The sequence below is a fragment of the Typopeltis vanoorti genome, chromosome 8 (genome assembly GCF_054136105.1).
Source record: "Typopeltis vanoorti isolate ZY-2024b chromosome 8, IOZ_Tvanoo_1.0, whole genome shotgun sequence".
NCBI lineage: Eukaryota > Metazoa > Arthropoda > Arachnida > Uropygi > Thelyphonidae > Typopeltis > Typopeltis vanoorti.
In genome coordinates, this window is record NC_143556.1 from 137752875 (window position 1) to 137776211 (window position 23337).

Here is a 23337-nt window from a genome sequence, read left to right on the forward strand (position 1 = left end):
ATGTTTATTCCTGTCATTGTAAAAATAGAATTTAGCTTGATGTAAAAATTTATTTTTTTATTTTATTTTATTTTATTAAATTTTTTTATTTTATTTTTTTCCGCCAGAGATCACGCCAGTAGAATAACATGTGATCAAATCATTGTTTCTCACAGTTAATGATGTAACTCAGCTTGTCCTGTATATTTATGTACGCTCCAGATGATGATCTTGATGTGAAGATCGAAACGTCGGGATAATAAAAAAAGTTTTTTTAACACGGCTGTAAATTCCATAAAATTTTTAAAATGAATGCTGATCACAGTGTAACCCTAAAAGAAAGGATAACCTTCTCCATCACTTTTGAGAGCAATGGGACAATAGTTTGATGGCTGACATTTATATTCCTGTTTAGGAAGATGCTGAATAAAATTATTATTATATAACACCTCCAGGGAGTACTAAGACTCATCAAGGGAGGGCACCTACTCTACAACTCTCCATCTCCACCACTCTGCCAACTGCAACTACCTTCATCATCTACACTAATGCCATCTACCGCTGACCACCACCACTAGTATTTTTTTCACAGACAATCACAAATATCCATGCCCATGGCTGGATTCGAACCTGCAGCCTTTTGGCTGGAGAGTGGATACGCTAACCACTCGGCCAACCAGGCTGGCAAAAGCTTGCTTTCATGCTGCTGGATGAGTAGAACAGCATGTGAAGGTGATATACAGGATGGGAATTGTACTCTAGTTGTACTAGGAACACAATCTCTCAGTACAAATGGAGGAATACTATCTGGGTGAGAGGAATTATTAGTATCAAGGCTATGAACATTTTCCTGATAACCTTCTGACAAATAATCAGAAATGGAAAACTGAGAGTATTTTGTGGAATAATAAGGGGATTTGCAATGATCACTTGAAAAGCAAGATTGATGCCAAGTAGTATATATATATATATATATATATACTATCTATAGGAGATGTTGCCATTGTTACATCAGTAACAGCCTTGGCAAGGGGAGGAACCTGACCAGAAAAAAGGCACCACATTACCATTCCAGATATCTTTCTGACAAATGCTCAAGAACATTTCAGACCCAACAGGGTCAAAATCATGGGAATATAACAGGCATCTATGTGTAAATTTTGTGAATCTGGACACATACACAAATAAGATATTTCAGCTAATAACATAACATTTTTAATGAAGATGAAAATTAAATATGTAAACAGATAACAGAGTAAGGAAATCTGGTTAGTCGAGACAGGAATGTAAATATGTAAACAAGCTATAGATCTGATAAGAGAGTTAGATGTAAAACAGTTGATCAATAACTGCAGACCATAGTGACAGTATTCTGAGCAAAACTGATGAGTGAATACATGACATCAATCAGAATCATATTGAAAATGAAGATATTAGGAAGGAAAGTGACACTGTTAGCCTTTAATAACATGAGAGAGTCAAGGTAAGATGGCATGGTTACTTAAACAGAATGAAAGAGGAAAAAAAAGTCAGTAAAACACCTACTTGATGTAAGGAAAAAGATCAAGAAAAGACCAAGATCTAGATAAACTGATGCAGTTAATAGTGTACCAGAATGAAATGCAAAATTTGACAATAACTGGAGATCTGACAAATAACATGCAATTTGGAAAATTGCATGTTATTTGTTATTCTTCTTAACAGAAAACTGTTAATAAGAATTTATTGCAATGCCAGCTTAATCATGTAACAATATGATGATTATAAATCCCCTATCTGCCAGAATAGTTTTCTTGCAGATATTTCTGAAATCCTCCTTAAATATTAATCTATTCAGACGTCAACAACTTAATGAATTATCACATCTTAGTAATTCATTCATGAAAAATGTTCATGTGATCTGATCTATTACTTATAATTTACTGTTTGTTTGTTTTTTTAATACAGTTAAAAATCAAACTGAAAGTAATTTTAAACCCTATGAACTAAACTGCATCTTTATTTTTTCCTTCTACCTCTGTGTTTTGATTGAAAGATTTCTTTATTACCATTTGCCAAGTAATGATGAAGTATAGAACTTAATATTCATTTGTATCACCTTTCTATTCACTTGTCTACTACTACTCTACAATAATCTGAAGCATTTCAATTTTAGATTAGTAATAAATAATCAAATAAATATATAAAAGGATGAAATGTACAAAAAACAGTTTCACAATGAGTTTTTAGATCCAAAATGAAAATCAAATTACCTTCAGAAAAGATTTCTTAAACTCTTGCATGCATGCCTCTGAGCAGAAATCCTTTTTTGTGTGTCCAACAGTTATACAATATTTGAGATCCTTTTTACTATCTTCACACCATGCACAACATGGTTTTGTGCGACCCTTTCCTACTGAAGCTAGAGGAAAGGAAAAAAGTCTTTATCAAACAAGTGAATAAATGCCTTGCACAAGCATCGATTTATGCATCCATTTAAAATATGTAACATATTTATTCACACCTTAAACTAACCATGAATTCAACTTATCAACTCCTCAACATCATGCAAGAAAAATTTCTTAGCTTATTTCTAATTTATTTTATAATAGCAGCCTTCATATATTATTATTATTATTACATGACACCTCCAAGAACTCATTGCAAGGGCGTGCTCTGCTCCACCACACCAAACTCATCATCTCCCCTGCTTAAGCATCCATATACTACTAGTACTACACAACAACACTCCTACTATCAACACACAGTGACATCCACTGTCTACTACCACCAGAAACAGTATTTTTTGTCTGTAAATTGTGTATTCTCGTAGGCGATTTGCATATGTGCAGGATGAAAAAACCCTGCTACCTCCATACGAAATCAGCTAACTCACCATAAGTTGAAAAAAAAGTCCCTATAAAGACTCCTCTCATCATAATAACAATCAAACTCAGGTTTCAGGGTTATCTTGAATGGATAGAAATCCAGAATCTTTCGTAGAATTTTCCAGACGGTTATGTAAAGCACATCCATGTGTCCTGATAGCAAGTGTGCTGCAGGAACCAATATGACCAATGCTATTATTCATGGCCTGATCCACAACTGCAGTAACAATAGTTAGCAAAGGCCACGGTTAGTGTCATCACTGTGGACTGGATGGTATTAAGAACCAGAATGAGGAGGAAAATCTCATGTCCATCTTTTTAAACCCTCCTATCACCAGCCAAGTTATGTGACAAAAATATAGTTCCAAAATTCACCTGGTGGTGAATTTTGGAACTATATTTTTTATATCACTTCCACATGACGCAGAATGTATTCCTGCAAATTTGCAAGAATAAATTCTTCACATTTGGATCACTGGATGGCGCTCCACAAGGATCAAAATTAAAGTATCCCTGCTAAATAGGGATACTTTAATTTTGATTACCCTGTGGGTATGTATGTATGTATGTATGTGTGTGTGTGTGTGTGTATATATATATATACATATATATATATACATATGTAGAAAGTTTTTTTATGTTGGGTATATATTATGTTAAAGATACCAAGCAATTTTATAAGTTAGGTTTTTAATCCTTTTTCCCGAGTAAGTCGAGTTTGCAGCTGCACGTAGTGCAACACTAGGCAACTCGCTGTAAAGGTGGAGTAAGCTCTCATCACTTTCCTTAGAATTTTTCCCTAATGCAAAGTACATTTCCTTGAGGAGATGTATGATGCTATGCATTAAGGTAATGATCACTACCCAAGACCAGTTTTGACTTTTATTGAGGTCTCGTCAGTGGGAGCCAGACCTAAAAATTGCCAAGGGTGAAGTAATACAGAGCTTATAAATATTTTACCTAAACAAGTTGCCATAAGGTGCTTTGACCTCATTAACTAAATCTCAGGAGAGTAAGATGTAGAAAGATTTTTTACCTTGGGTATATATTATGTTAAAGATACCAAGCAATTTTATAAGCTAGGTTTTTAATCCTTTTTCCCAAGTAAGCAAACAGAAGGAAAGTGATCAGAGTTTACTCCACCTTTACAACAAGTTGCACTACGTGCAGCCGCAAACTTGACTTACTTGTCTGTTTGCTTACTTCGGAAAAATGATTAAAAACCTAGCTTATAAAATTGCTTGGTATCTTTAACATAATATATACCCAAGGTAAAAAACTTTCTACATCTTACTCTCATCCTAACATATATATATATATATACACACACACACATACCCACAGGGTGATATATAGTTAATACATATACAGTTAATATTGTGCTTAATAAATATGCAGTTAATATATATATATATATATTAACTTAGGTTTAAAACTCAGAACACAGTTATCAATATAACTAGAAATAGATATAGATAGAAATAGATTCAGGAAAAAATAAGTATGATATTAGCATACTTCACATATTAAAAATTATTCCTTTTAGTTTTATAAAGCTTGTTAATGTTTAACCAAATTTAAGTAAATACTACAGGTACTTCTAAAGGAAAGGCTTATATGTTTGTCATTCCGTCATCCATAGTGGTATTATTTAAGGAAATAAACGTATACTATATGTTAGTTAGAAATATTATAATTAATACTTCCAATATTTTAGCAAAGTCAAATGCCATCTTTAGTGAACAAAGAAAAAAAAAATTATATTTGCATGCAGTCACTGCACAGGGTAAGTGTGACTAGAATAGTTTCCCCAATAAGGTGGGAAGGGTGTTCTTGGCTGTTAGACTAAAGTTATCAGGAAAAGTCATCCAAGATTTGAGTCAGTTTTATACAACCATATTTACCGAGGTTAGGCTAGTTCCTTAAGGCCTCAGTCTTTTTTTTTAGCTGCAGGCTCTATAATTATTTATGTTGTCTATCATAGTAGTAAGTGAAATATTAGGAAAATGAGTAGGACAGGAGCATACAGCATGAGTGACTCGTTTTTTGAGAGTGGTGCCTAATGAGCGCACTCTGCAAGCTGCATTACTCTAACCTCCTACAGGTATAACATCACAAAGTAAGTAGCAGTTTTTCAGTATAGAATAATAAAAACATCAAAGAACAAATTGAATGAATAATTTCTTTGGTTATCAATATTTTGCTAGATTAAACCATCTTCAGAGCACAAATTACAACCATGTTAAAATATATAGCACTCAATTATATGTTGCAGAAACAGTACGAATTGTTAAAAAACCAAAATTGTCTGATAAAAAACAAAAGTTAATTTAATGTGACATTAAATGTTATCTGAGAATGATTGTCTCTGAGATGTTCTTCTTTTCTCCTCAACCTTACAGTTAGTGAGATAACAATATGTTACTTTACTAGGGAATAATGATTATGGAACAAGGTAGTTTTTTTGAAAGAATATATTAAAAATATAACATATATATACTGTGCAAATGATAATAAAAATGACTTAACAGGTTTAATGGAAATAAGAATTAGGAAAATTCTTATTTTCCTAATTAAAGTTAATTAAAATTAACTAGTGAAAGAGCTGTACAATGTGTGTGTAAGCCATAGTAGTTACTAAAAAAATATACAGTCACTATAAAATCAAATGATTGCATCTAGAATGATTTTATATGACAATGCACATAATATATAAATATAGTGCATACAGAATATATATAGAATATAGAATATATTGCATAAACATTCCAGTAAAGTTTTATAATATATGTTTAAAATAAAAATCACCATTTAGGTCCCATGAGGCAATCTCTCAATCTTTAATTATATGTATAGTCTGAGGTTTCAGAATTTATTTCATTAAGCAATTTATTGTAACTGCTGGTTGACAGGTATTCAAAGATTTATGAAAGACTTCTTTGAATCAAGAACTACAATTATCTGTTACAGCACAAAGCATAATCTGCATTATATAGAGAAAATTTCACAGTGCTATTTTTTAAAAATACAGTAGGAAGCAACTATATAAATAGTTCCTAATCTGCAAAATATCGAGAATGGCAAACAGGTCAGTAGTGGAATATGCAAATAAATCAGTAATGGCTATAGCTCTAATTACTGGCGGTGTGCAGAAAGGTTCTGTGCTAGGACCACTACTGTTTCATTTGTACATGTAAACCATACAAAATAATCTAAAGAGAAATAATCAGTTGTTTGCTGATTATGCAAAACTGTTGATAATATTGATAGCTTTCTGCAATTTTTTATTTCTTTCTGTTACCACCTTTAAATTTCTAGAGTTCAAAGGATTTACTAGTTTTTATCATTTTTATATCATTATATCCCATTCCCTGCTCAATTAATACATACTCTATCTCATCCTCATTTACTGCATTTCCTGCCCAAAGCTACTCCCACCACTGTTACACCTAGATGGGACTATTGCATCATCGCCCAGAGAAAAAGCCAACTTCCTGGCTTCTTCTTCTCATCCAATTCTTGCATAACTGATCACGGTAATCATCCCCCTACCGTTCCAAACACACAACACTCAATGCCACATTTGACATTTTGCCAAAAAGAGATCAGAAAAATTTTGCTCAAACTGAATACCAAAAAATCTGGCTTTGATGGCATCCCGCAAATTGTTTTAAAGATCTGTGCCCCAGATCTGACTCCCGCTCCACTGGTATCTATCTATCCTGCAGTCTGGAAACTAGCCCATATACAACCTATTCGTAAGAAGCATAACACATCTTTACATTCAAACTGCAGCCCAATTTCTCTCAAGTAATGGAATGAAGTATTAACAGCCCACTGTTACACTAGCTTGAAGACTCATCTAATAAATGACTGACAGTATGGATTCTGCCACTATTGATCAACAGGGTATCTACTAACCTACATCACCTTCTCTAGACAAACACCATGAAAAGTTTCAGCGAATTTCAAGTGTTTCAAAAGCCTTGATATCTATAAGCCTTTTGACCAAGTTTGGCACAAAGGTCTATTAAGAAAACTCTCCTCGTTCAATCTGTCACCTGACTTCTGCAATTTGGTAGTTAGCTTTTTGGATGGATGCTCACTTTGAGTGATGGTGTATGACTCCTATCTTCTATTGATACAACTAATGCTAGGGTCCAAAGGTTCTTGCATACACCCTCTTCCTTCCATACATAAACCATCTACTCCAGCTGACTATCAATCCAGTATACAGTTTTGTTGATGATAGCACATTGTATTCATTTTCATGTGACAAATCCTACAAATCACAAAAACCTCCAAATTCTGTTCTTCAAAACATTCATCAATGGAGTTTGGATAAAATCATTAACGTCAACACTCGCAAAATACGGCTTTGCATTACCTCCCACAAATAGAAGCCTGTTCTCTTAATCTTACCCTTGATAATACTCAACTCTCTATTCAAGATAAGATTCACCTTCTTGGAATAACTAATCTCAAATCTTTCTTCACCTAAACATAACACAAATATTGCCTCCATTGAATCTAAAAAGTTAGGCTCTCTTCCGCTCAGGGAATTATTTTAATCAACTCCAAAACCAGTTCCTGATCCTACACAAATCACAAATCTTCCCAACCATTGAATACTGCTCTCACATCTGGGGTAGTGCCCTTAAAAGAGCTCCCTGAAAATACTGGATTCTATACAGAAAAGAGCAGTTAAACTGATTGACGACCTCCCCTCTCTCACTAATACACTCCACACACTTTCGCATAGGCATTCAGTCTCCCAAGCCAGCATCTTCTATATTCTTCTGTGGATACTGTACATCAGAATTGGCATCAATATTTCTCCACACTCCTGCAAACCTGTTCAAACATGTGCAGTAGCTAACAAACACCCTCTCATAGTTCAACTTCAAACCCAGAGAACAAACTTCTCCCTCTTCTTTGTTTATCCCTTCCACTGCTACCCTCTGGAACAGTCTTCCACCATGTGTTTCCTAAGGAATATAACCCACACATTTTCAAGTAAAATGTGAATAAGTTCCTTATTGCCCTTCCATGGTACAAGAGTACTACAGGTTGACCTTCCCACCATTGATGGGTTCATCATAAAAAATAGAAAAAGATATATTGTGTGTGTAGATAAACTAATTCTTCCTCCATTGAGTGGGGGAGGGGGGGGTAGCAGTTTGTCTAGGCTGTCTATCTACATAATGAATATCAAAATCATAATAGTTAATAAAGTGATCATTCACTCCATTAAATACCACAGTAATATCACTGATCCCAGGGAATATATTTGTTTACTGCTTTTTAATGCCAATTATCAACCTCCATTTGTTACTTTCAACGTTCGTACAAGAAAGAAATTTCGTTAGGTGAAGTAGCTTTCTTTTGCATACTTTTTTTATTTTTTTAATTTTCAAGTATTTAGAAAAACTGTTATAATCATTTTCAAGCATATATATTTTTTAGTTCATTAGTAAGGTAACATATATATGAATGTCCATTTTTAAATATCCTCACTACTAATTTTATTGTGATTTGCTATCTGCATGTGTGATCATTTTTATGAATGTCTCATCTATGCAATTTACATCTAACAGATCATCATATGACAGTTGATATATTTTTTTTTATGAATTTTTCAAAATCTCTTATAATTGATAGCACTTTTGACTTACTGCACAGCTTATATCACTGCTATCATGTTAAGAGCAATCAACAGCATAATGTAATGATCAGTATAGCACTAAAACAGATAGTAGAAGACACTTCATACTATGGCGTTGCTTATATGTGATCATCTCACTTATATTACCATCTGTGTATGCTAGAAGCCTGTATGAAAATATTTTTATATTCTTCAATCTTGCTATAATTTTTACATAAATCCAAATTTATATCAACACTAGCATAACAATCTTATATTTTAATGTCTTGAGGATACTTTTAACTCAGTTAAAATATATCAACTGGACTACTACATACACAGTAAACAGCAAATATAAATATATCCATTGCTGTATCATAAATTACAGTTTTGACACTGCATATTTGATTTATTAAGAAAACTATCTTTACCTAGCATACATTATTAATTATTCGAATGATTATCATCCTTACAGTCAACACATAACTAATCAGAAAATAATGGTCAATTTCAAGTTGTGTGATCCATATTTCACTTACCATTATAATATTGATACTGTTCAATTGCTAAGAAGAGAAACATTAAATTATAATAATTCGTTCTTGATAATAATTTAATATTTACATGATACAGGTACATTTTTAGATGAGTTTCAAGTGCTAACAAAAAAAAAAAAATTTTTTTAAAGTTAGATTAGTGTTTGCAGTTGAGAGCTGCACATAGACATAAGTTATTCAAGTGCTCTCTTGTATTCATTTGCAAGCTGGTTAACTGGCAACCATGCTCAGTTTACCCAGTTTCCAGCCTATACTGGCCAGGTTGGAAACAGGGCCTTTTGGTCAAGTGGTTAGTGTATCTGCTCTCCAATCAATAAGCTGTAGGTTCAAATCCTGAAATGGGCATGGATGTTTGTAATTATCTTTAGGTGATAGATGAATTTCACTGCCCTGTGCAAGACCTCACTACTCCATTTACTAGAGGTCAGTAGTGACTTGAAAAAGTTCAATGTTTGCTCACTAGAGCAAACTTACTTGATTAAGTAGAAAAGAAATAAAATACAATATACACACACACACACACACACACACACAGTCATCCCTTGACTTACGTCCGGGTTCCGTTCCATCCGGCAGGACGTGAGTTGATACATTAAATCAACAGAGTTATATGGGTTAGGGACTTAACTGTAATAAGTATACTTTCATTTTAATTTTTAAACCTTGTTATAAAACTGTACTGTGTGTTACTGCCACTATAAAACAGGAGAATAATCATCCAAATCTTCCTACACAATCACATTTTCATTACCTTCCCTGTATGAATGATCAGGCTGTGGCTCTTCCGGTGTAATCTTTGTTTTTTTGATGAAAATGTCCAATGTGCTTTGCTTATTCCTCTTCTTCTTTTCATCACAAATTTGTTCAAAGCAAGCAAACGCATTATGTACTTTGGTTTCTATTATTAAGTAGCGTTTGACACTGGGATCCATATCTTCAGCCAGTTGGAGAACATCGCTAAATGCAAAGAACATTTCTGCAAACCCTTCACTGTAAATTGTTTAACTACCTCTTCCTGTTTCTCTTTCCCCTCTTCCTTTTGTTGTTTTTCCTCTTCTGAAACAGTTGTTACTTCAGTTTGACCAATTCTTCGTTGGTCAACTCTTCAGGGGAACTTTCTATGAGTTGAATTATGTTATCATCATTCACTTCGAGATTCAGATTGTTTGCTAGGCCTACTATTACAAACTTCCAAAATCATGCACAAACCTTTTTAATGTCTTTTTCCATATGCCACTCGTACATTGAGAGGTCACCTCATCACAAGCCAAAGCAATATTTTTAATATTTTTAATCTCCTTAATTTAAATAATGTTTTCAATGACTTAAGTATAAAGAGCTAATAAGCTCCATTTTGGCAATGAAAACATTATTTAAATTAAGGAGATACTAAATCCCACATAGTTTTAAAACCAAATAAGAAACTCAAAGATTGGAATCAGAGAGTTTCTTGCCAAATATAGTAAACTATAAAGTATCGGCGACCAGTGGCATGAGCAAATACAAGTGACCCTAGCACGTAGTGCAATACCAGAAGACAAGCAGCAAAGTCAATAAATTCTGATCGCTATTCTTAGGTATTTTCCATAATGTAAAAAACACATTTCCTAGGAAATGTGTTTTTTACATTTCCTATATTTTCCTATATTTTACATTTCCTATATTTTCCTATATTTTACATTATGGAAAATACCTAAGAATAGCGATCAGAATTTACCGACTTTGCTGCGAGTCTTCCGGTATTGCACTACGTGCTAGGGTCACTTGCATTTGCTCATGCCAGTGGTCGCCAATACTTTATAGTTTACTATATTCGGCAAGAAACTCTCTGATTCCAATCTTTGAGTTTCTTATTCGGTTTTAAAACTATGTGGGATTTAGTATCCCCTTAATTTAAATAAATATTGAATGTTTTCCAGAATTGCATAAGTCTGGTCATTTCCTTCAGTAGCAGAAATGGATTGTGAAAAAGTTCTCTATAGATAGTAAGCCTTAAACACAGCAAGAACTCCCTGATCCATCGGTTGGATCAATGAAGTAGTGTTTGGAGGGAGAAACATGACCTTGAACTTCGTGAAGATCACAGACATAAGACAGATGAACTGAAACATTATCTAGAATTAATAAAATTTTAAATTCTACATTTTCTTTCACACAATAGCTTTTTATTTCACTCGCATAACAGTTGATTAAGGCATCCTCAAACAATTATTGAGTCATCCACGACTTCTTATTACCCCGATAATAAACTGGGAGAATGCTTCCTAATGTTTTTGAAGATTCATGGATTCTCACTGTGCCATATCACAAATGGTTTAAGTTCATATCCAGCCACATTACCTGTAAGAGAATTGTAATATGGGCATTAAGAGCTTTGAAACTAGGTATAGATTTTAGCTTTTTGTGGATGAATATCTGCTCGGGCATTTTTTTCCGAAACAAGGACGTCTCATCCATATTAAACATTTGCTGTGGCAAATAATTTTCCTCCGTAATAATGTTATCCAATTTTTCCACAAACTCCTTGGCAGCTTCTCAGCACTTGCAGATTTCTATACATTTTCACATTATGCAGCACAAAACACTGCTTATCTCATGAACTAACCGAAAAAAGCGTTGAATTCGTAGTCATAATCCGTGTTTAGCTTTCTCCTTCAACATGTTGAAGAGACTTAGTGCCTTAGTGGTTATGGTCACAGTGCTAAGGGGTATGCGCTTTTGGTTCAGGTCCTCTATTCATGAGCAAGTAGCTTTTCCATATCACTGATAGGACCTTGTTGTTGCTTCGTCACTATCGTCAATTTAATGGAAGCAGATCCTTTCACAGCTTCTACGATTTTATCCTTATTTTTCAAAATGATCGTCACTGTAGAATGAGACCATCTGAAGTCGTGCGATCACATTGATGGGCTTACCAGCTTCATGTTGCTTTATAACTTGCAACTTCGTTTCAAGATCAATTGGTCGCCTCTTGTTCTGCGATTCTTCACAGTTTTTTGATTGTGCGTGTAGGAGTCATGTTGAACAAAACATGGTGAAATATTTAATGATAAATACACAAATAACCCATTTCTCAGATAAAAAATCAACAGAGAAACTGTTGAAGACACGTGCCGACTGCCGAGGGAGTTTGCCGATGAAAGCGCTGTTGCCACTGTGCATGCTTTACCTTACGCTCGCTTGCATCTTGTTTGAAAGTATAGCCGAAAATGTTATTTATTCCCTTATGGGTTCACGGACGTATCTTCGAGAGGACGTAAGTTGAGTGATGACTGTATACATACATATATATATAATAAAAATAGATTTACAAAAAAAAAAAAAAAAAAAAAAAAAAAGCTTTTGTGGGTGGACATCTGGGGCAGCTTCTTTCAGTAGATAGCATTGTTGGATTCTGATTATATAGAGATTGGAGTAATTATTATTTGTTTCAGAATCCAACATGATCTTCCATCATTCCAGGCTAGACTTGTAAATATTATTTAATGTAATTCACTTGTTTATAATTTAATATTCATATAACTACCTTTAACCTTATTTAATATTTAATTATTTAATGAAGGATATATGTATTAATAATGAAAAGACTGTATTAAATATTATTAAGCTATTTTAATTATTATTATGTTAATATTATAAGAACTTGTATTTGATAATTTAACTGCGCATTAATTGAAATGTAAATACTCCTTATTTATTCCTATTTGTAGAAGTTTAGCGTTATGCAATACCTCAATTTTATTATATTTTGTTTGGTTGTCATGGAGACGTATGTAAGTGAGCAGCACGTTTTGAAACACCAGGTGAGGAGAAAGTTTATTAAAAAGAGTTTTAGATCACGAGAACAATTTGGGCGGGAAGGATGGATATAAAAAGGGAAGAAAGCAGAAAATGAGAATAATAAGAAAACAGAGAGAGAGAGAGAGGATTAGAATTAGGTTGGAATCAGAGCATTTGGGAATCACAGTGCGATAATAGCGAGTCGGCAAGTCACTCAAGCAGCTAATAGTCTACTAGTCGAGAGGCAGTTAGCTAATAAGTTGTAGAATAATGATTATAGCTACGGAAGACAGCTGAGTGACTACTAAATAGACTAGCAATACTTGAATTGAGATTTAATTTCAGGGCCGACCTTTCAAGGACACACAGAACCTTGAAGCAAAGCACGAAGTTACTAAAGAATAGTAGAGCTGTAAAGTTTACAGCTCTACTATTCTTTCCGATTCCAAATGTTTGTGATATCTTAATTACTGATTTAAACTTATGTGTAAAATTTGTGATTTTAAAATTAAATGTTTGTTTTTGTTTATCTAAAGTTGTATTTTGCCTGAATCTCTTTTACTGCACCATTCATAAAATTCACATCATAGTAAATAACATGTCCGATAGCTGTGTTTAGAATTGTAGTGTCTAAGAATTAATTGACTGCCGGAAGAGTGAACAACTGTGCATATAAAACCTAAAGTTAAGGAATTATCGTGTTGCCCTATTTCATGAGTGATCAGTAGTACTTTATGCAACAACGTTTGTTTATGTGTATTGTGACTGATGATTAATTCAGTTATTGCTTAGAAGAATTATTTTTAATGAGTGCCGTTTACTGTTTAAAGTGTTTACAGTTATAAAAAGTGTATATGTATAAGTAGATGAAGATAGATTATCGGTAAGATTATTCCAACCATTAATATTTCTATACAGAGAAGTGTATGAGTTTCATCCTAGAATTTCCTTATATTAACAGTAACTATTGCGGAGAATTAGCTAAAGTGTATATTTAAAAGTGTTTGTTTGTGAAGAGGTATTACTGCAATTTTTGTTGTATTTGGAACTTAAGGAACTGTGAGAAGACTGTATTATAGAGACAACAGATTTACCATTGTATGAGTTGAATGATTGAATCTACCTGAGGAGTTAAAATGTTTGTGATATCTTAATTACTGATTTAAACTTGTGTAAAATTTGTGATTTTAAAATTAAATGTTTGTTTTTGTTTATCTAAAGTTGTATTTTGCCTGAATCTCTTTTACTGCACCATTCATAAAATATTCGAACCAAAGCGGGTAAATTAAATAAGTCAAATATACTCAGCCAGTATATATAATATTAACACCTAAAAGGAGAGATAGTTGTGAGTTGGTTTATCTTCAATTCTTGAACTAATTCAGATATAAAGTGGCGCAGTCTTTAAATATAAATTTTCTTTATATTTGAATTAGAAATCTATTAGCAACCTTCTATTTTGTTTAAGAACATCATAGTAAATAACATGTCGGATCCAAGGTATAAATTAAGATGAAGTAGGATCCAACAGCATCCAATACTAAGTTACACATTTCATAGACTGTGTTTGTTGAGGTTGTCTGGTGTTTTTTTATCCATAATATCACTTTCAGGTGATCATTATCATGAACAGTTTGCCATACTTTACCCAATTCATATTTAACCACTCCACTTGCTCTCTTTTGCTTTGACTGATAAACCAGTTAGTTATTAAGTTTGGTTATGTGGCCATTTATATGGATGGATATCAGTTTTAGTTATTCATCAAATTGTTCAGCTGTAATTTGGTTTAGTTTCCATACCTCTACAATCTATTTACTTTTAACATTTGTGTTACATAACTAGATGACAATTGGCTTGCTGTCTTTTTCTCCTGGCGGGTATTTTGTGAGCATGCATGAAGTCCTCTTTAGCAACTTCTAGTAGGTGCATTAATTTTTTTGTTATTGTATGTATATGGTATGTATACGAACTTCAACTCAACCTCTAGAAGGACAAACCCAACATCAAAAGAAGCGAAGAGAGGAACTATCAACATAAGGAAATCGAACTTTCAGAAGAACTTAAAAAGTATCACGTGGACATCATGGACATTTAGTGAATAAGAAGAAGAATAATGGTAAGTACATACTGGATTTCTGCTCAGGACATAGACTAGTCATTACTAATACCACGTTCCAACATAAAGATACAGTTCAAATTCTAGTGGAGAGAAAACACATAATAAAAGAAAAGCTTCAATGACTGTTAATTGTTGATAGTGATATTTTGGTTACACTGGTTTTATGGCTAAACCAGCTGCTTTCCTGCTATACAGCATAATTCAGATGACTTGGTCAGAATAGGTTGAATTCCAGATGAATGGAGTAAAGCTCTCATAGTTCCCATCTATAAAAATGGGAAATACAGTTGAATATGAGAACTTGGAGGAATTTCTTTACTAAGTCCAGGTAAGATTGGAGAAGAGGATGAGAAAAATTATGGAAAAGAAACTTGGAGAGAAAACTGGGTTCAGGCCAAACAGAGGATGTCAAGATCAAATTTCACTTTATGAAAAATAATTGAGAAATCATGGAAATATAACAATGATATGGACTTAAGTTTTGTAGATATGGAAAACACATACAAGGTGCCTAGAGAAAAAAGTTTTTCAAAACACCAAAATTATATGGTGTAAATGGAACACTATACAAGGCAAATACATAAGTTAGTTAGCAGTTAGAATTGAAGGAAATACAGGAAAATGCAAAATCAGGTCTAAGACAAGAGTGCATGTAAAACAAATTTGGCATGGAAATCAGCAATAAAAAAGATCAAAAGTATGAAAATAGGCAGAAACACGGAAAACTTCAACTGTAATTTTAATGGAGAACTTATAGAACAAGTAGAATATTTCATCTATTTAGCCACAGTTTGCAATAAAGATGGCAATTTAATATGCAAATAGCCAACAGAATATAGATGCTCGAGAGCTAGTTGAATAAATTTATATGAAATGAGACAGAAATTAGCTAAAACATTAAACTAGTGGTATACAAGACAGTGTTTGAGCCACTTACAAGTTATGGATCTGAGAGTCGGGTTAAAAACAAACTACTTGATCAAAGTTTAGAGACAAAGATAGAAGAGCTCTGAGAAAAATTAGTAGCCAGAATGGATGGCATCAATGGAAGAATAATCATATTAAAATTGAGAATATTAGAAAGGAACTTGACATTGTTAGCATTCAAGAATGTGTGGGCAGGGTTAATCGAAGGATGTATGGTCACTAAAATAAAATAAGAGAGGGAAGGTTAGCAACACAGGTGTTTGATGCCAAGATGGCAAGAAAAAGACCCAAACGAAGACCAATGTCTAGGTAGATTGTTTCAATCAGAAGTGCTTTGGAAGAACGAAATGATAGACATGACAATAATGGAGTGCACCCACGCAACAGACTAATCTGGAGAAAAATTGCTGATAAGAGATTAGTATTAAAGTGAAGCTAATGATATACTACTGTCATATTAGCCCCCCCTCCCTTGAATGTACATATCAGGAAACTGATGATGATGGTATGTTTATTTTCATTTTGTACATCTTGTGAGCTATTTATTTATACATTATTCAATCTGGAGCATTGATGAATTTCATTCAATTCCCATATCAATTAGTTAATCTTCTGCTTCAATAATTCATTAAGGATTGTATTCACTAGTTTTCCAAGAACCTTAAAATCAATTTCAGTGAATGAAACAACTACTCTTTTAGATTAAGTAATTTGTCATTTGCTAATTCTGATTTTTATCAGTCATCTCTTGGATTAGTTTTTCACTGCCTTAGGTTTGATCTTTAAATCTTGAATGCCTCCCAAGCTAAATTCATTGAAATGACAACTGCAAATAAATCATTTAAAATACTTTAAATAAATGTGTTATTTATTTAAAGTATTTAAAGTATCGTCCATGCGGCCAGATCGCGAACACGTCGTCAACGTATCTAAGCCAGACTGTCGATCATAGCGTGGCAGAATCAAGAGTCCTTTGCTCAAAGGTTTCCATGTAGAAGTTAGGGATTGGGGGGGGAGATAGTGGTGAGCCCATGGCTGTACCTTCTTTTTGTAGGTAAAATTTGTTTTGCCACAAGAAGTAACCAGACTGTAGTATGTGGGTAAAGAGGGCCGTAATGTCGGGCAGAAATTTGTTCTGTAGTAGGAGAATTGTGTCATTGATGGGAACATCAGTGAAAAGGGCAGAAATGTCGAAACTGACTAATAAGTCATCTTTGTTGAGTGTTATGTTTTTAATTTTGTTTATAAAGTGTTGTGTGTTCTTTATGTTTTCTTGTGTAGAGGCTTAAGTGCTATGAGGACATTATGTTGGAGGTTTAATGGATTTTTTACAACACTCAAAAAGAATTAAATTAGAATTTAATACTCCTATATTTCGTCCAAGTCACTAGGACATCTAAGGGGATTACAAAGACAATTAATGTAACATGCACACAAAAACTTACAATACTAAGCCCAACCACGCGGGTGACACTAAAGTCCTATCTAGGTGGAGCGCCCTCTAAGGGCGGTAGTAGGTGGCCTGGAATGTAAGGTGGGACCTCTGGTGATGAGTGTTTCCCAAATCTTCGGAAGCTTAATGCAACCGTGTTTGTTAAGATTTGGTTGGTTTCTGAGAGCTGCTGCTGCTGCTTCTAAGAAAAGTCTCTCTTTCTTGAAAATTTGCTGAGGTGGAGCATGGTGGTTTTCTTCCATGATACTCTGTGGGTGGTGTCCAAAACATGGTCAGCCAAGCCTGAGTGGCCATAGTTGTGTTTAACGATGTACGACTTGTGTTCCTCCAGACGGATGGATGCTGATCTGCCTGTCTGTCCAATGTTCTTAATACCAGCGAATACAATCGTAAAATGAATACTATCCTATGCGATCGCGCTACCTACATCCCGCTAGAACACGACCCCACAAAAACACAAGTTAAGAAATTAAAAATCTTACTTAAAAAAGTAACCTCCTGGCCCCCTGACGTCACGAAAAAACTTAAACCTTTCCGCTCCCGTCCCCCCCGAATACACGGTTTACCAAAAATCCACAAACCCAATTCCCCACTCAGACCTATAGTAGATGCCACCAATGCACCTTGTTACAGACTGTCTAAACAGCTGGCCACCTCTCTGTCCCCCCTCACCGGAAATTCAGCTTCCTATATAAAAAACACGACCCACTTTAAAGCCCTCACAGAAAATTTAACCTTGAACAATACAGACATATTGGTAAGCTTTGATATCTCCTCTTTGTTTACCAATATTCCCTTAACTGACACTTTATCTCTCTTAGAAAATGTTTTCCCCTCTGACATCTTAGATCTCTTTTCCTTTGCCATCAACTCTGGGTATTTCTCTTGGAATAACAAAATCTACAAGCAGATAGAAGGAACCGCCATGGGTTCCCCCCTCTCACCCCCCCTTGCCAATTTCTATATGGAAGATTTTGAAAAACGAGCCATAGACTCAGCCCCACTCAAACCTTCTATCTGGCTAAGATATGTAGATGATGTGTTCTCCATTTGGCCTCATGGCCCAGACACGTTAGACTCTTTCCTCTGTCATCTCAATAGCCTACATCCAAGAATCCAGTTTACTATGGAAAAGGAAAAGAACAATTGTTTACCCTTCCTAGACACCTTAGTCACGCGCCTGCCCAATGATACACTTGCCTTCACTGTATACAGAAAACCCACACACACAGGCAGATACATTCACAAACTCTCCCACCACCACCCCTCACAACAATATGGCATCATTAAAACCCTTACCAAGAGAGCCCACAATCTTTGTTCCAGTGGAACCGCCCTCACTACTGAACTTAACAACATACACAGAACTTTCCTCTCCAATGGCTACAGCGAACACAGTATCAAAAAAATAATCAATTCTCCCCCCCCATTCCTCGCGTCAACAAGAATTTAAAAATGCCATCACCATACCCTACTTCCGAGGCACTTCGGAAAAAATAGCCAAGATACTAAAAAAGTATAACCTACACACAGCATATAAGCCCTACCGCAAACTTGCTACCCTTATCCGTTCTACGAAAGATCAGCTCCCTCCTCTCTCTCTGCCTAGAGTTTTACAAAGTACCGTTCCTGTAAGCTTGCGTACTTTGGACAGACAGGCAGATCAGCATCCATCCGTCTGGAGGAACACAAGTCGTACATCGTTAAACACAACTATGGCCACTCAGGCTTGGCTGACCATGTTTTGGACACCACCCACAGAGTATCATGGAAGAAACCACCATGCTCCACCACAGCAAATTCAAGAAAGAGAGACTTTTCTTAGAAGCAGCAGCAGCTCTCAGAAACCAACCAAATCTTAACAAATACGGTTGCATTAAGCTTCTGAAGATTTGGGAAACACTCATCACCAGAGGTCCCACCTTACATTCCAGGCCACCTACTACCGCCCTTAGAGGGTGCTCCACCTAGATAGGACTTTACCACCTAGATAGGACGTTACACGTGTCACCCACGCCCAACCACGTGGGTGACACGTGCCCAACCACGTGTCACCCACGTGGTTGGGCTTAGTATTGTAAGTTTTTGTGTGCATGTTACATTAATTGTCTTTGTAATCCCCGTAGATGTCCTAGTGACTAGGACGAAATACAGGAGTATTAAATTCTAATTTAATTCTTTTTGAGTGTTGTAAAAAATCCATTAAACCTCCAACATAACGTTCTTTATGTGGGGGGGGGGCAGGCGTAGTGGGGTTTGAGTTTTTTAACCGTGTCCGGTGGCCAAGAAGTGACGGACTTGAGTAGTTTCTCTGTTTTATCCTGTTTGTTGGGTTATAATTTACCAGTTTATATGTGTTGTTATCAGCTACTAGTTGATTTATGTTGACCTGTCAAGGATGACAGTGGCATTGCCTTTATCCGCTTTCGTTATTATTATGTCTTGGTTGGCTTTTAATGAATTAATTGCTGCTAGTTCTGTTTTTGTGAGATTGTTCTGTATTGTTTTCTTAATGTTTAGGACATTACTAGTTTCTAATCGTATTTCATCGACTATATTGTTAGGTAGGGACCTGATGCCTCTTTCTATGTGGTAGATAAAATCCAATTTGTTTACCTTTTTAGGTGCTATTGCATAGTAAAGTCCTTTATTCAGTAGCATTACAACATTACAGCCCTCTTTGCCCACGTACTACAGTCTGGTTACTTCGTGTGGCAAAACAAATTTTACCTACAAAAAGAAGGTACAGCCATGGGCTCACCACTATCCCCCCAATCGCTAATTTCTACATGGAAACCTTTGAGTAAAGGGCTCTTGATTCTGCCACGCTAAGACCGACAATCTGGCTTAGATACGTTGACGAAGTGTTCGCGATCTGGCCGCACGGGCGACAAACACTAAACACATTCCTTAGCCACCTGAACAAACAACACGAAAGCATACAATTTAACATCGAAATCGAAAATCAAAACTCGCTCCCGTTCCTAGACACACTAGTCACATGTCTTCCTTCAGGCAGTCTATCCTTCACGGTCTACCAAAAACTGACACACACTGGCCAATACATACATGCTAATTCATACCACCACCCATCACAAAAATATGGAGTCATTCTTCTTCTTCTTCTTCTTCTTCTGCAGCTTCTCCCACTTAAGTGGGGTCACTGTTTGTTATGAGTCTCCTCCACACCTTCCTGTCTTGGGCTGTCACCACATCCAAGTTCTTCATCTTCAAGTCCTCTTCTACCAGCTCCCTCCATCTCTTCTTTGGCCGCCCACGCTTCCGCCTTCCTTGCACATCCATCTGCATGACCCTTCTTCCCACATATTCGTCCTCCCTCCTCATCACATGACCAAACCATCTCAACCTTGCCTCCTGTATTTTCGCTCCTAAGTTCGTAACTTTCACTGTTCCCCTGACATAATCATTTCTCAGATGATCCTTTCTGGTCACACCGCACATCCACCTAAGCATTCTCATCTCTGCTACTTCCATCCTGCTGATGTTATTTTTCCTCAGGGCCACAGTTTCTATAGCATATGTCATAGCTGGCCTCACTACTGTCCTATAAATTTTGCCTTTCAGATTGATCGGCACCCTCTTATCACATAACACTCCAGCCATCTCCCTCCAGTTCCTCCAACCTGCTTGTATCCTGCATCCCACTTCCTTCTCACCTCCTCCATCTTCTTCCACTGTTGAACCTAAGTATCTAAAGTCTCTCACCTTCCTGATGACATTTCCTTCCAGCTCCAGGTCTGACTCCTGGCCACCGCCCACTGCGCAACACATATACTCTGTCTTACTTCTGCTCAGTCTCATACCTCTCTCTTCCAGTACTTTTCTCCATCTTTCCAGCTTAGTTTCCGCTTCTTCTTTTGTATCTACACACAGCAAGATGTCATCTGCATACAACATTGTCCAAGATGCATCTTCTCTCACCTCCTCTGTTACCACCTCCATCACAATATTAAACAGAAACGGACTTAATGCTGACCCTTGATGCAAGCCAACTGTTACTTGAAAACTTTCTGTCTGTCCCAAACAGGTCCGAACACTTGTCTTCACATTTCTGTACATTTCCTGCAACAACCTGACATATTTCTCCGGCACCTTCTTCTCCCTCAGACACCTCCAAACTTCTTGCCTTGGCACTCTATCGTATGCTTTCTCCAGATCAATAAATACCAGATGTAGCTCCCTTTGTTTCTCTCGATATTTTTCCATCATCTGTCGTAACCCAAAGATAGCATCTGTTGTTGATCTACCAGGCATGAAGCCAAATTGTTCCTTTGCAATCTCCACCTCCTCCCTCAATCTACCATCAAGAACCCTTTCTAGGATCTTCATTGTGTGGGACATCAACTTTATTCCTCTGTAATTTTTACAGTCTTGTGCATCCCCTTTACCCTTGTAGATGGGAACAAGAGTACTCTCCCTCCATTCCTCGGGTATATTTTCCTGTTGGCAAACTTTCATGAACAGGTCCCACAGCAGGTCAATTCCCTCTTCCCCCAGTGCCTTCCATGCCTCCACTGGAATTCTGTCAGGGCCCACCGCTTTTCCATTCCTCATCCTCTTCATGGCCTCCGTCACTTCCATTCTACTGATGTTCTGCACCATCCCCTCAGAAGGCTGCCCATCTCCTCTGTGAGTCCTTGCATTTTCCTCATTCAGAAGTCCCTCAAAGTATATTTTCCATCTGTTTCTTATGTCCACATCCCTCCATAATACTCTTCCTTCAGCATCTTTGATCTGCCTCACATGTAAGATGTCCTTAGCTGCTTTATTTCTACATTTCGCTAGTTGGTAAATTTTTCTGTCCTTCCTTTGTTTCTAATTGATCATACAGATCTTGATATGCCATGGCCTTCGCCTGTGCCACAACTCTCTTGGCTTCTTGCTTTCTCTCTTTGTACACCTCTCTGTCCTCTTCCACTCTTGACTCATCCCACTTCTGCTTTGCCTTCCTCTTAGCTGTCACTGCCACTTGTACATCATTATTCCACCACCAACCCTCCTTCTGCTCTCTAATCTTTCCAGATGTCTCACCAAGCACCTCGATTGCACAGCTCAGGATTACTTTTGAATTATGTTTCCACCAATCTTGTACACTTTCCAGTCCATCCGAAATCCTCTCTAACACTCTCTCCCTAAAACGATTCCTCACACTCTCTTCTTTTAAGCGAAACCACTTAATTGTCTTCATCCCATGGCAACCAGAAGTTCTTATCTTCGATCTTAATTTAAAGTCTGCGCACAGCAGTCGGTGTTGTTGTGCTACTTGATCTGTTGGAATTACCTTACAATTTGTCACAACCTTAAGATGTTTTCTTCTAGTCAAAATGTAGTCAATTTGTGAGCTGTTGTTACCACTTCTAAATGTTATCAAATGTTCTTCCCTCTTGAAGAAAAACGAGTTCACAATTGCCAGATCAAACGCTACTGCAAAGTCCACAACCCTCTCTCCTTCCTGGTTCATCATTCCCACTCTGTGGCCACCATGCACCCTTTCACAGTCTCTATTCTGTCTTCCTATGTGCCCGTTCAAGTCTCCTCCGACAATCACCATCTCATTTTCTTCCAATTCCCTCATTTCTTCATCTAACACGTTCCAGAACTCATCTTTTTCCTCTGCTGTACAACCAACTTGCGGGGCATATACACATAATACGACCACCCGCTCTTCTCCAAGACCCAATTTTATTCGCATGATCCTGTCGTTCCTTCTACCCACGTCCAGTACTTCACCCTTCATTCTGCCACACACCACAATTCCTACACCATTTCTTCCCTCGTTATTCGCTCCAGAGTAGAACAATTTATATCCATCTCCCAGTCATTAACACCCTTAAAAACAGAGCTACAACAATTTGCTCTAACCAGCAAGCCCTGAAACAAGAACTAAAAATCATCAGTGACACATTCATAAATAATGGCTATAACAAAAATACTCCATAAATCAACAACAAACACGAAAAACGAATCTAGATTACAGTAAAACCATA

The 23337-nt window shown here is 36.1% G+C and overlaps 1 protein-coding gene across 3 annotated transcripts in view; it reads right to left on the bottom strand.

The window, feature by feature from the left end:
• The window catches only part of Scm (Polycomb protein Scm), a 557832-nt gene that overhangs the window by 389085 nt on the left and 145410 nt on the right, over window positions 1–23337 (bottom strand). For all 3 annotated transcript variants that reach the window (XM_090396959.1, XM_090396960.1, XM_090396958.1), the window contains one exon: window positions 2232–2380. In XM_090396959.1, the coding sequence (XP_090253085.1) occupies window positions 2232–2380 (149 nt within the window). The remainder of the gene's footprint in view (window positions 1–2231; window positions 2381–23337) is intronic.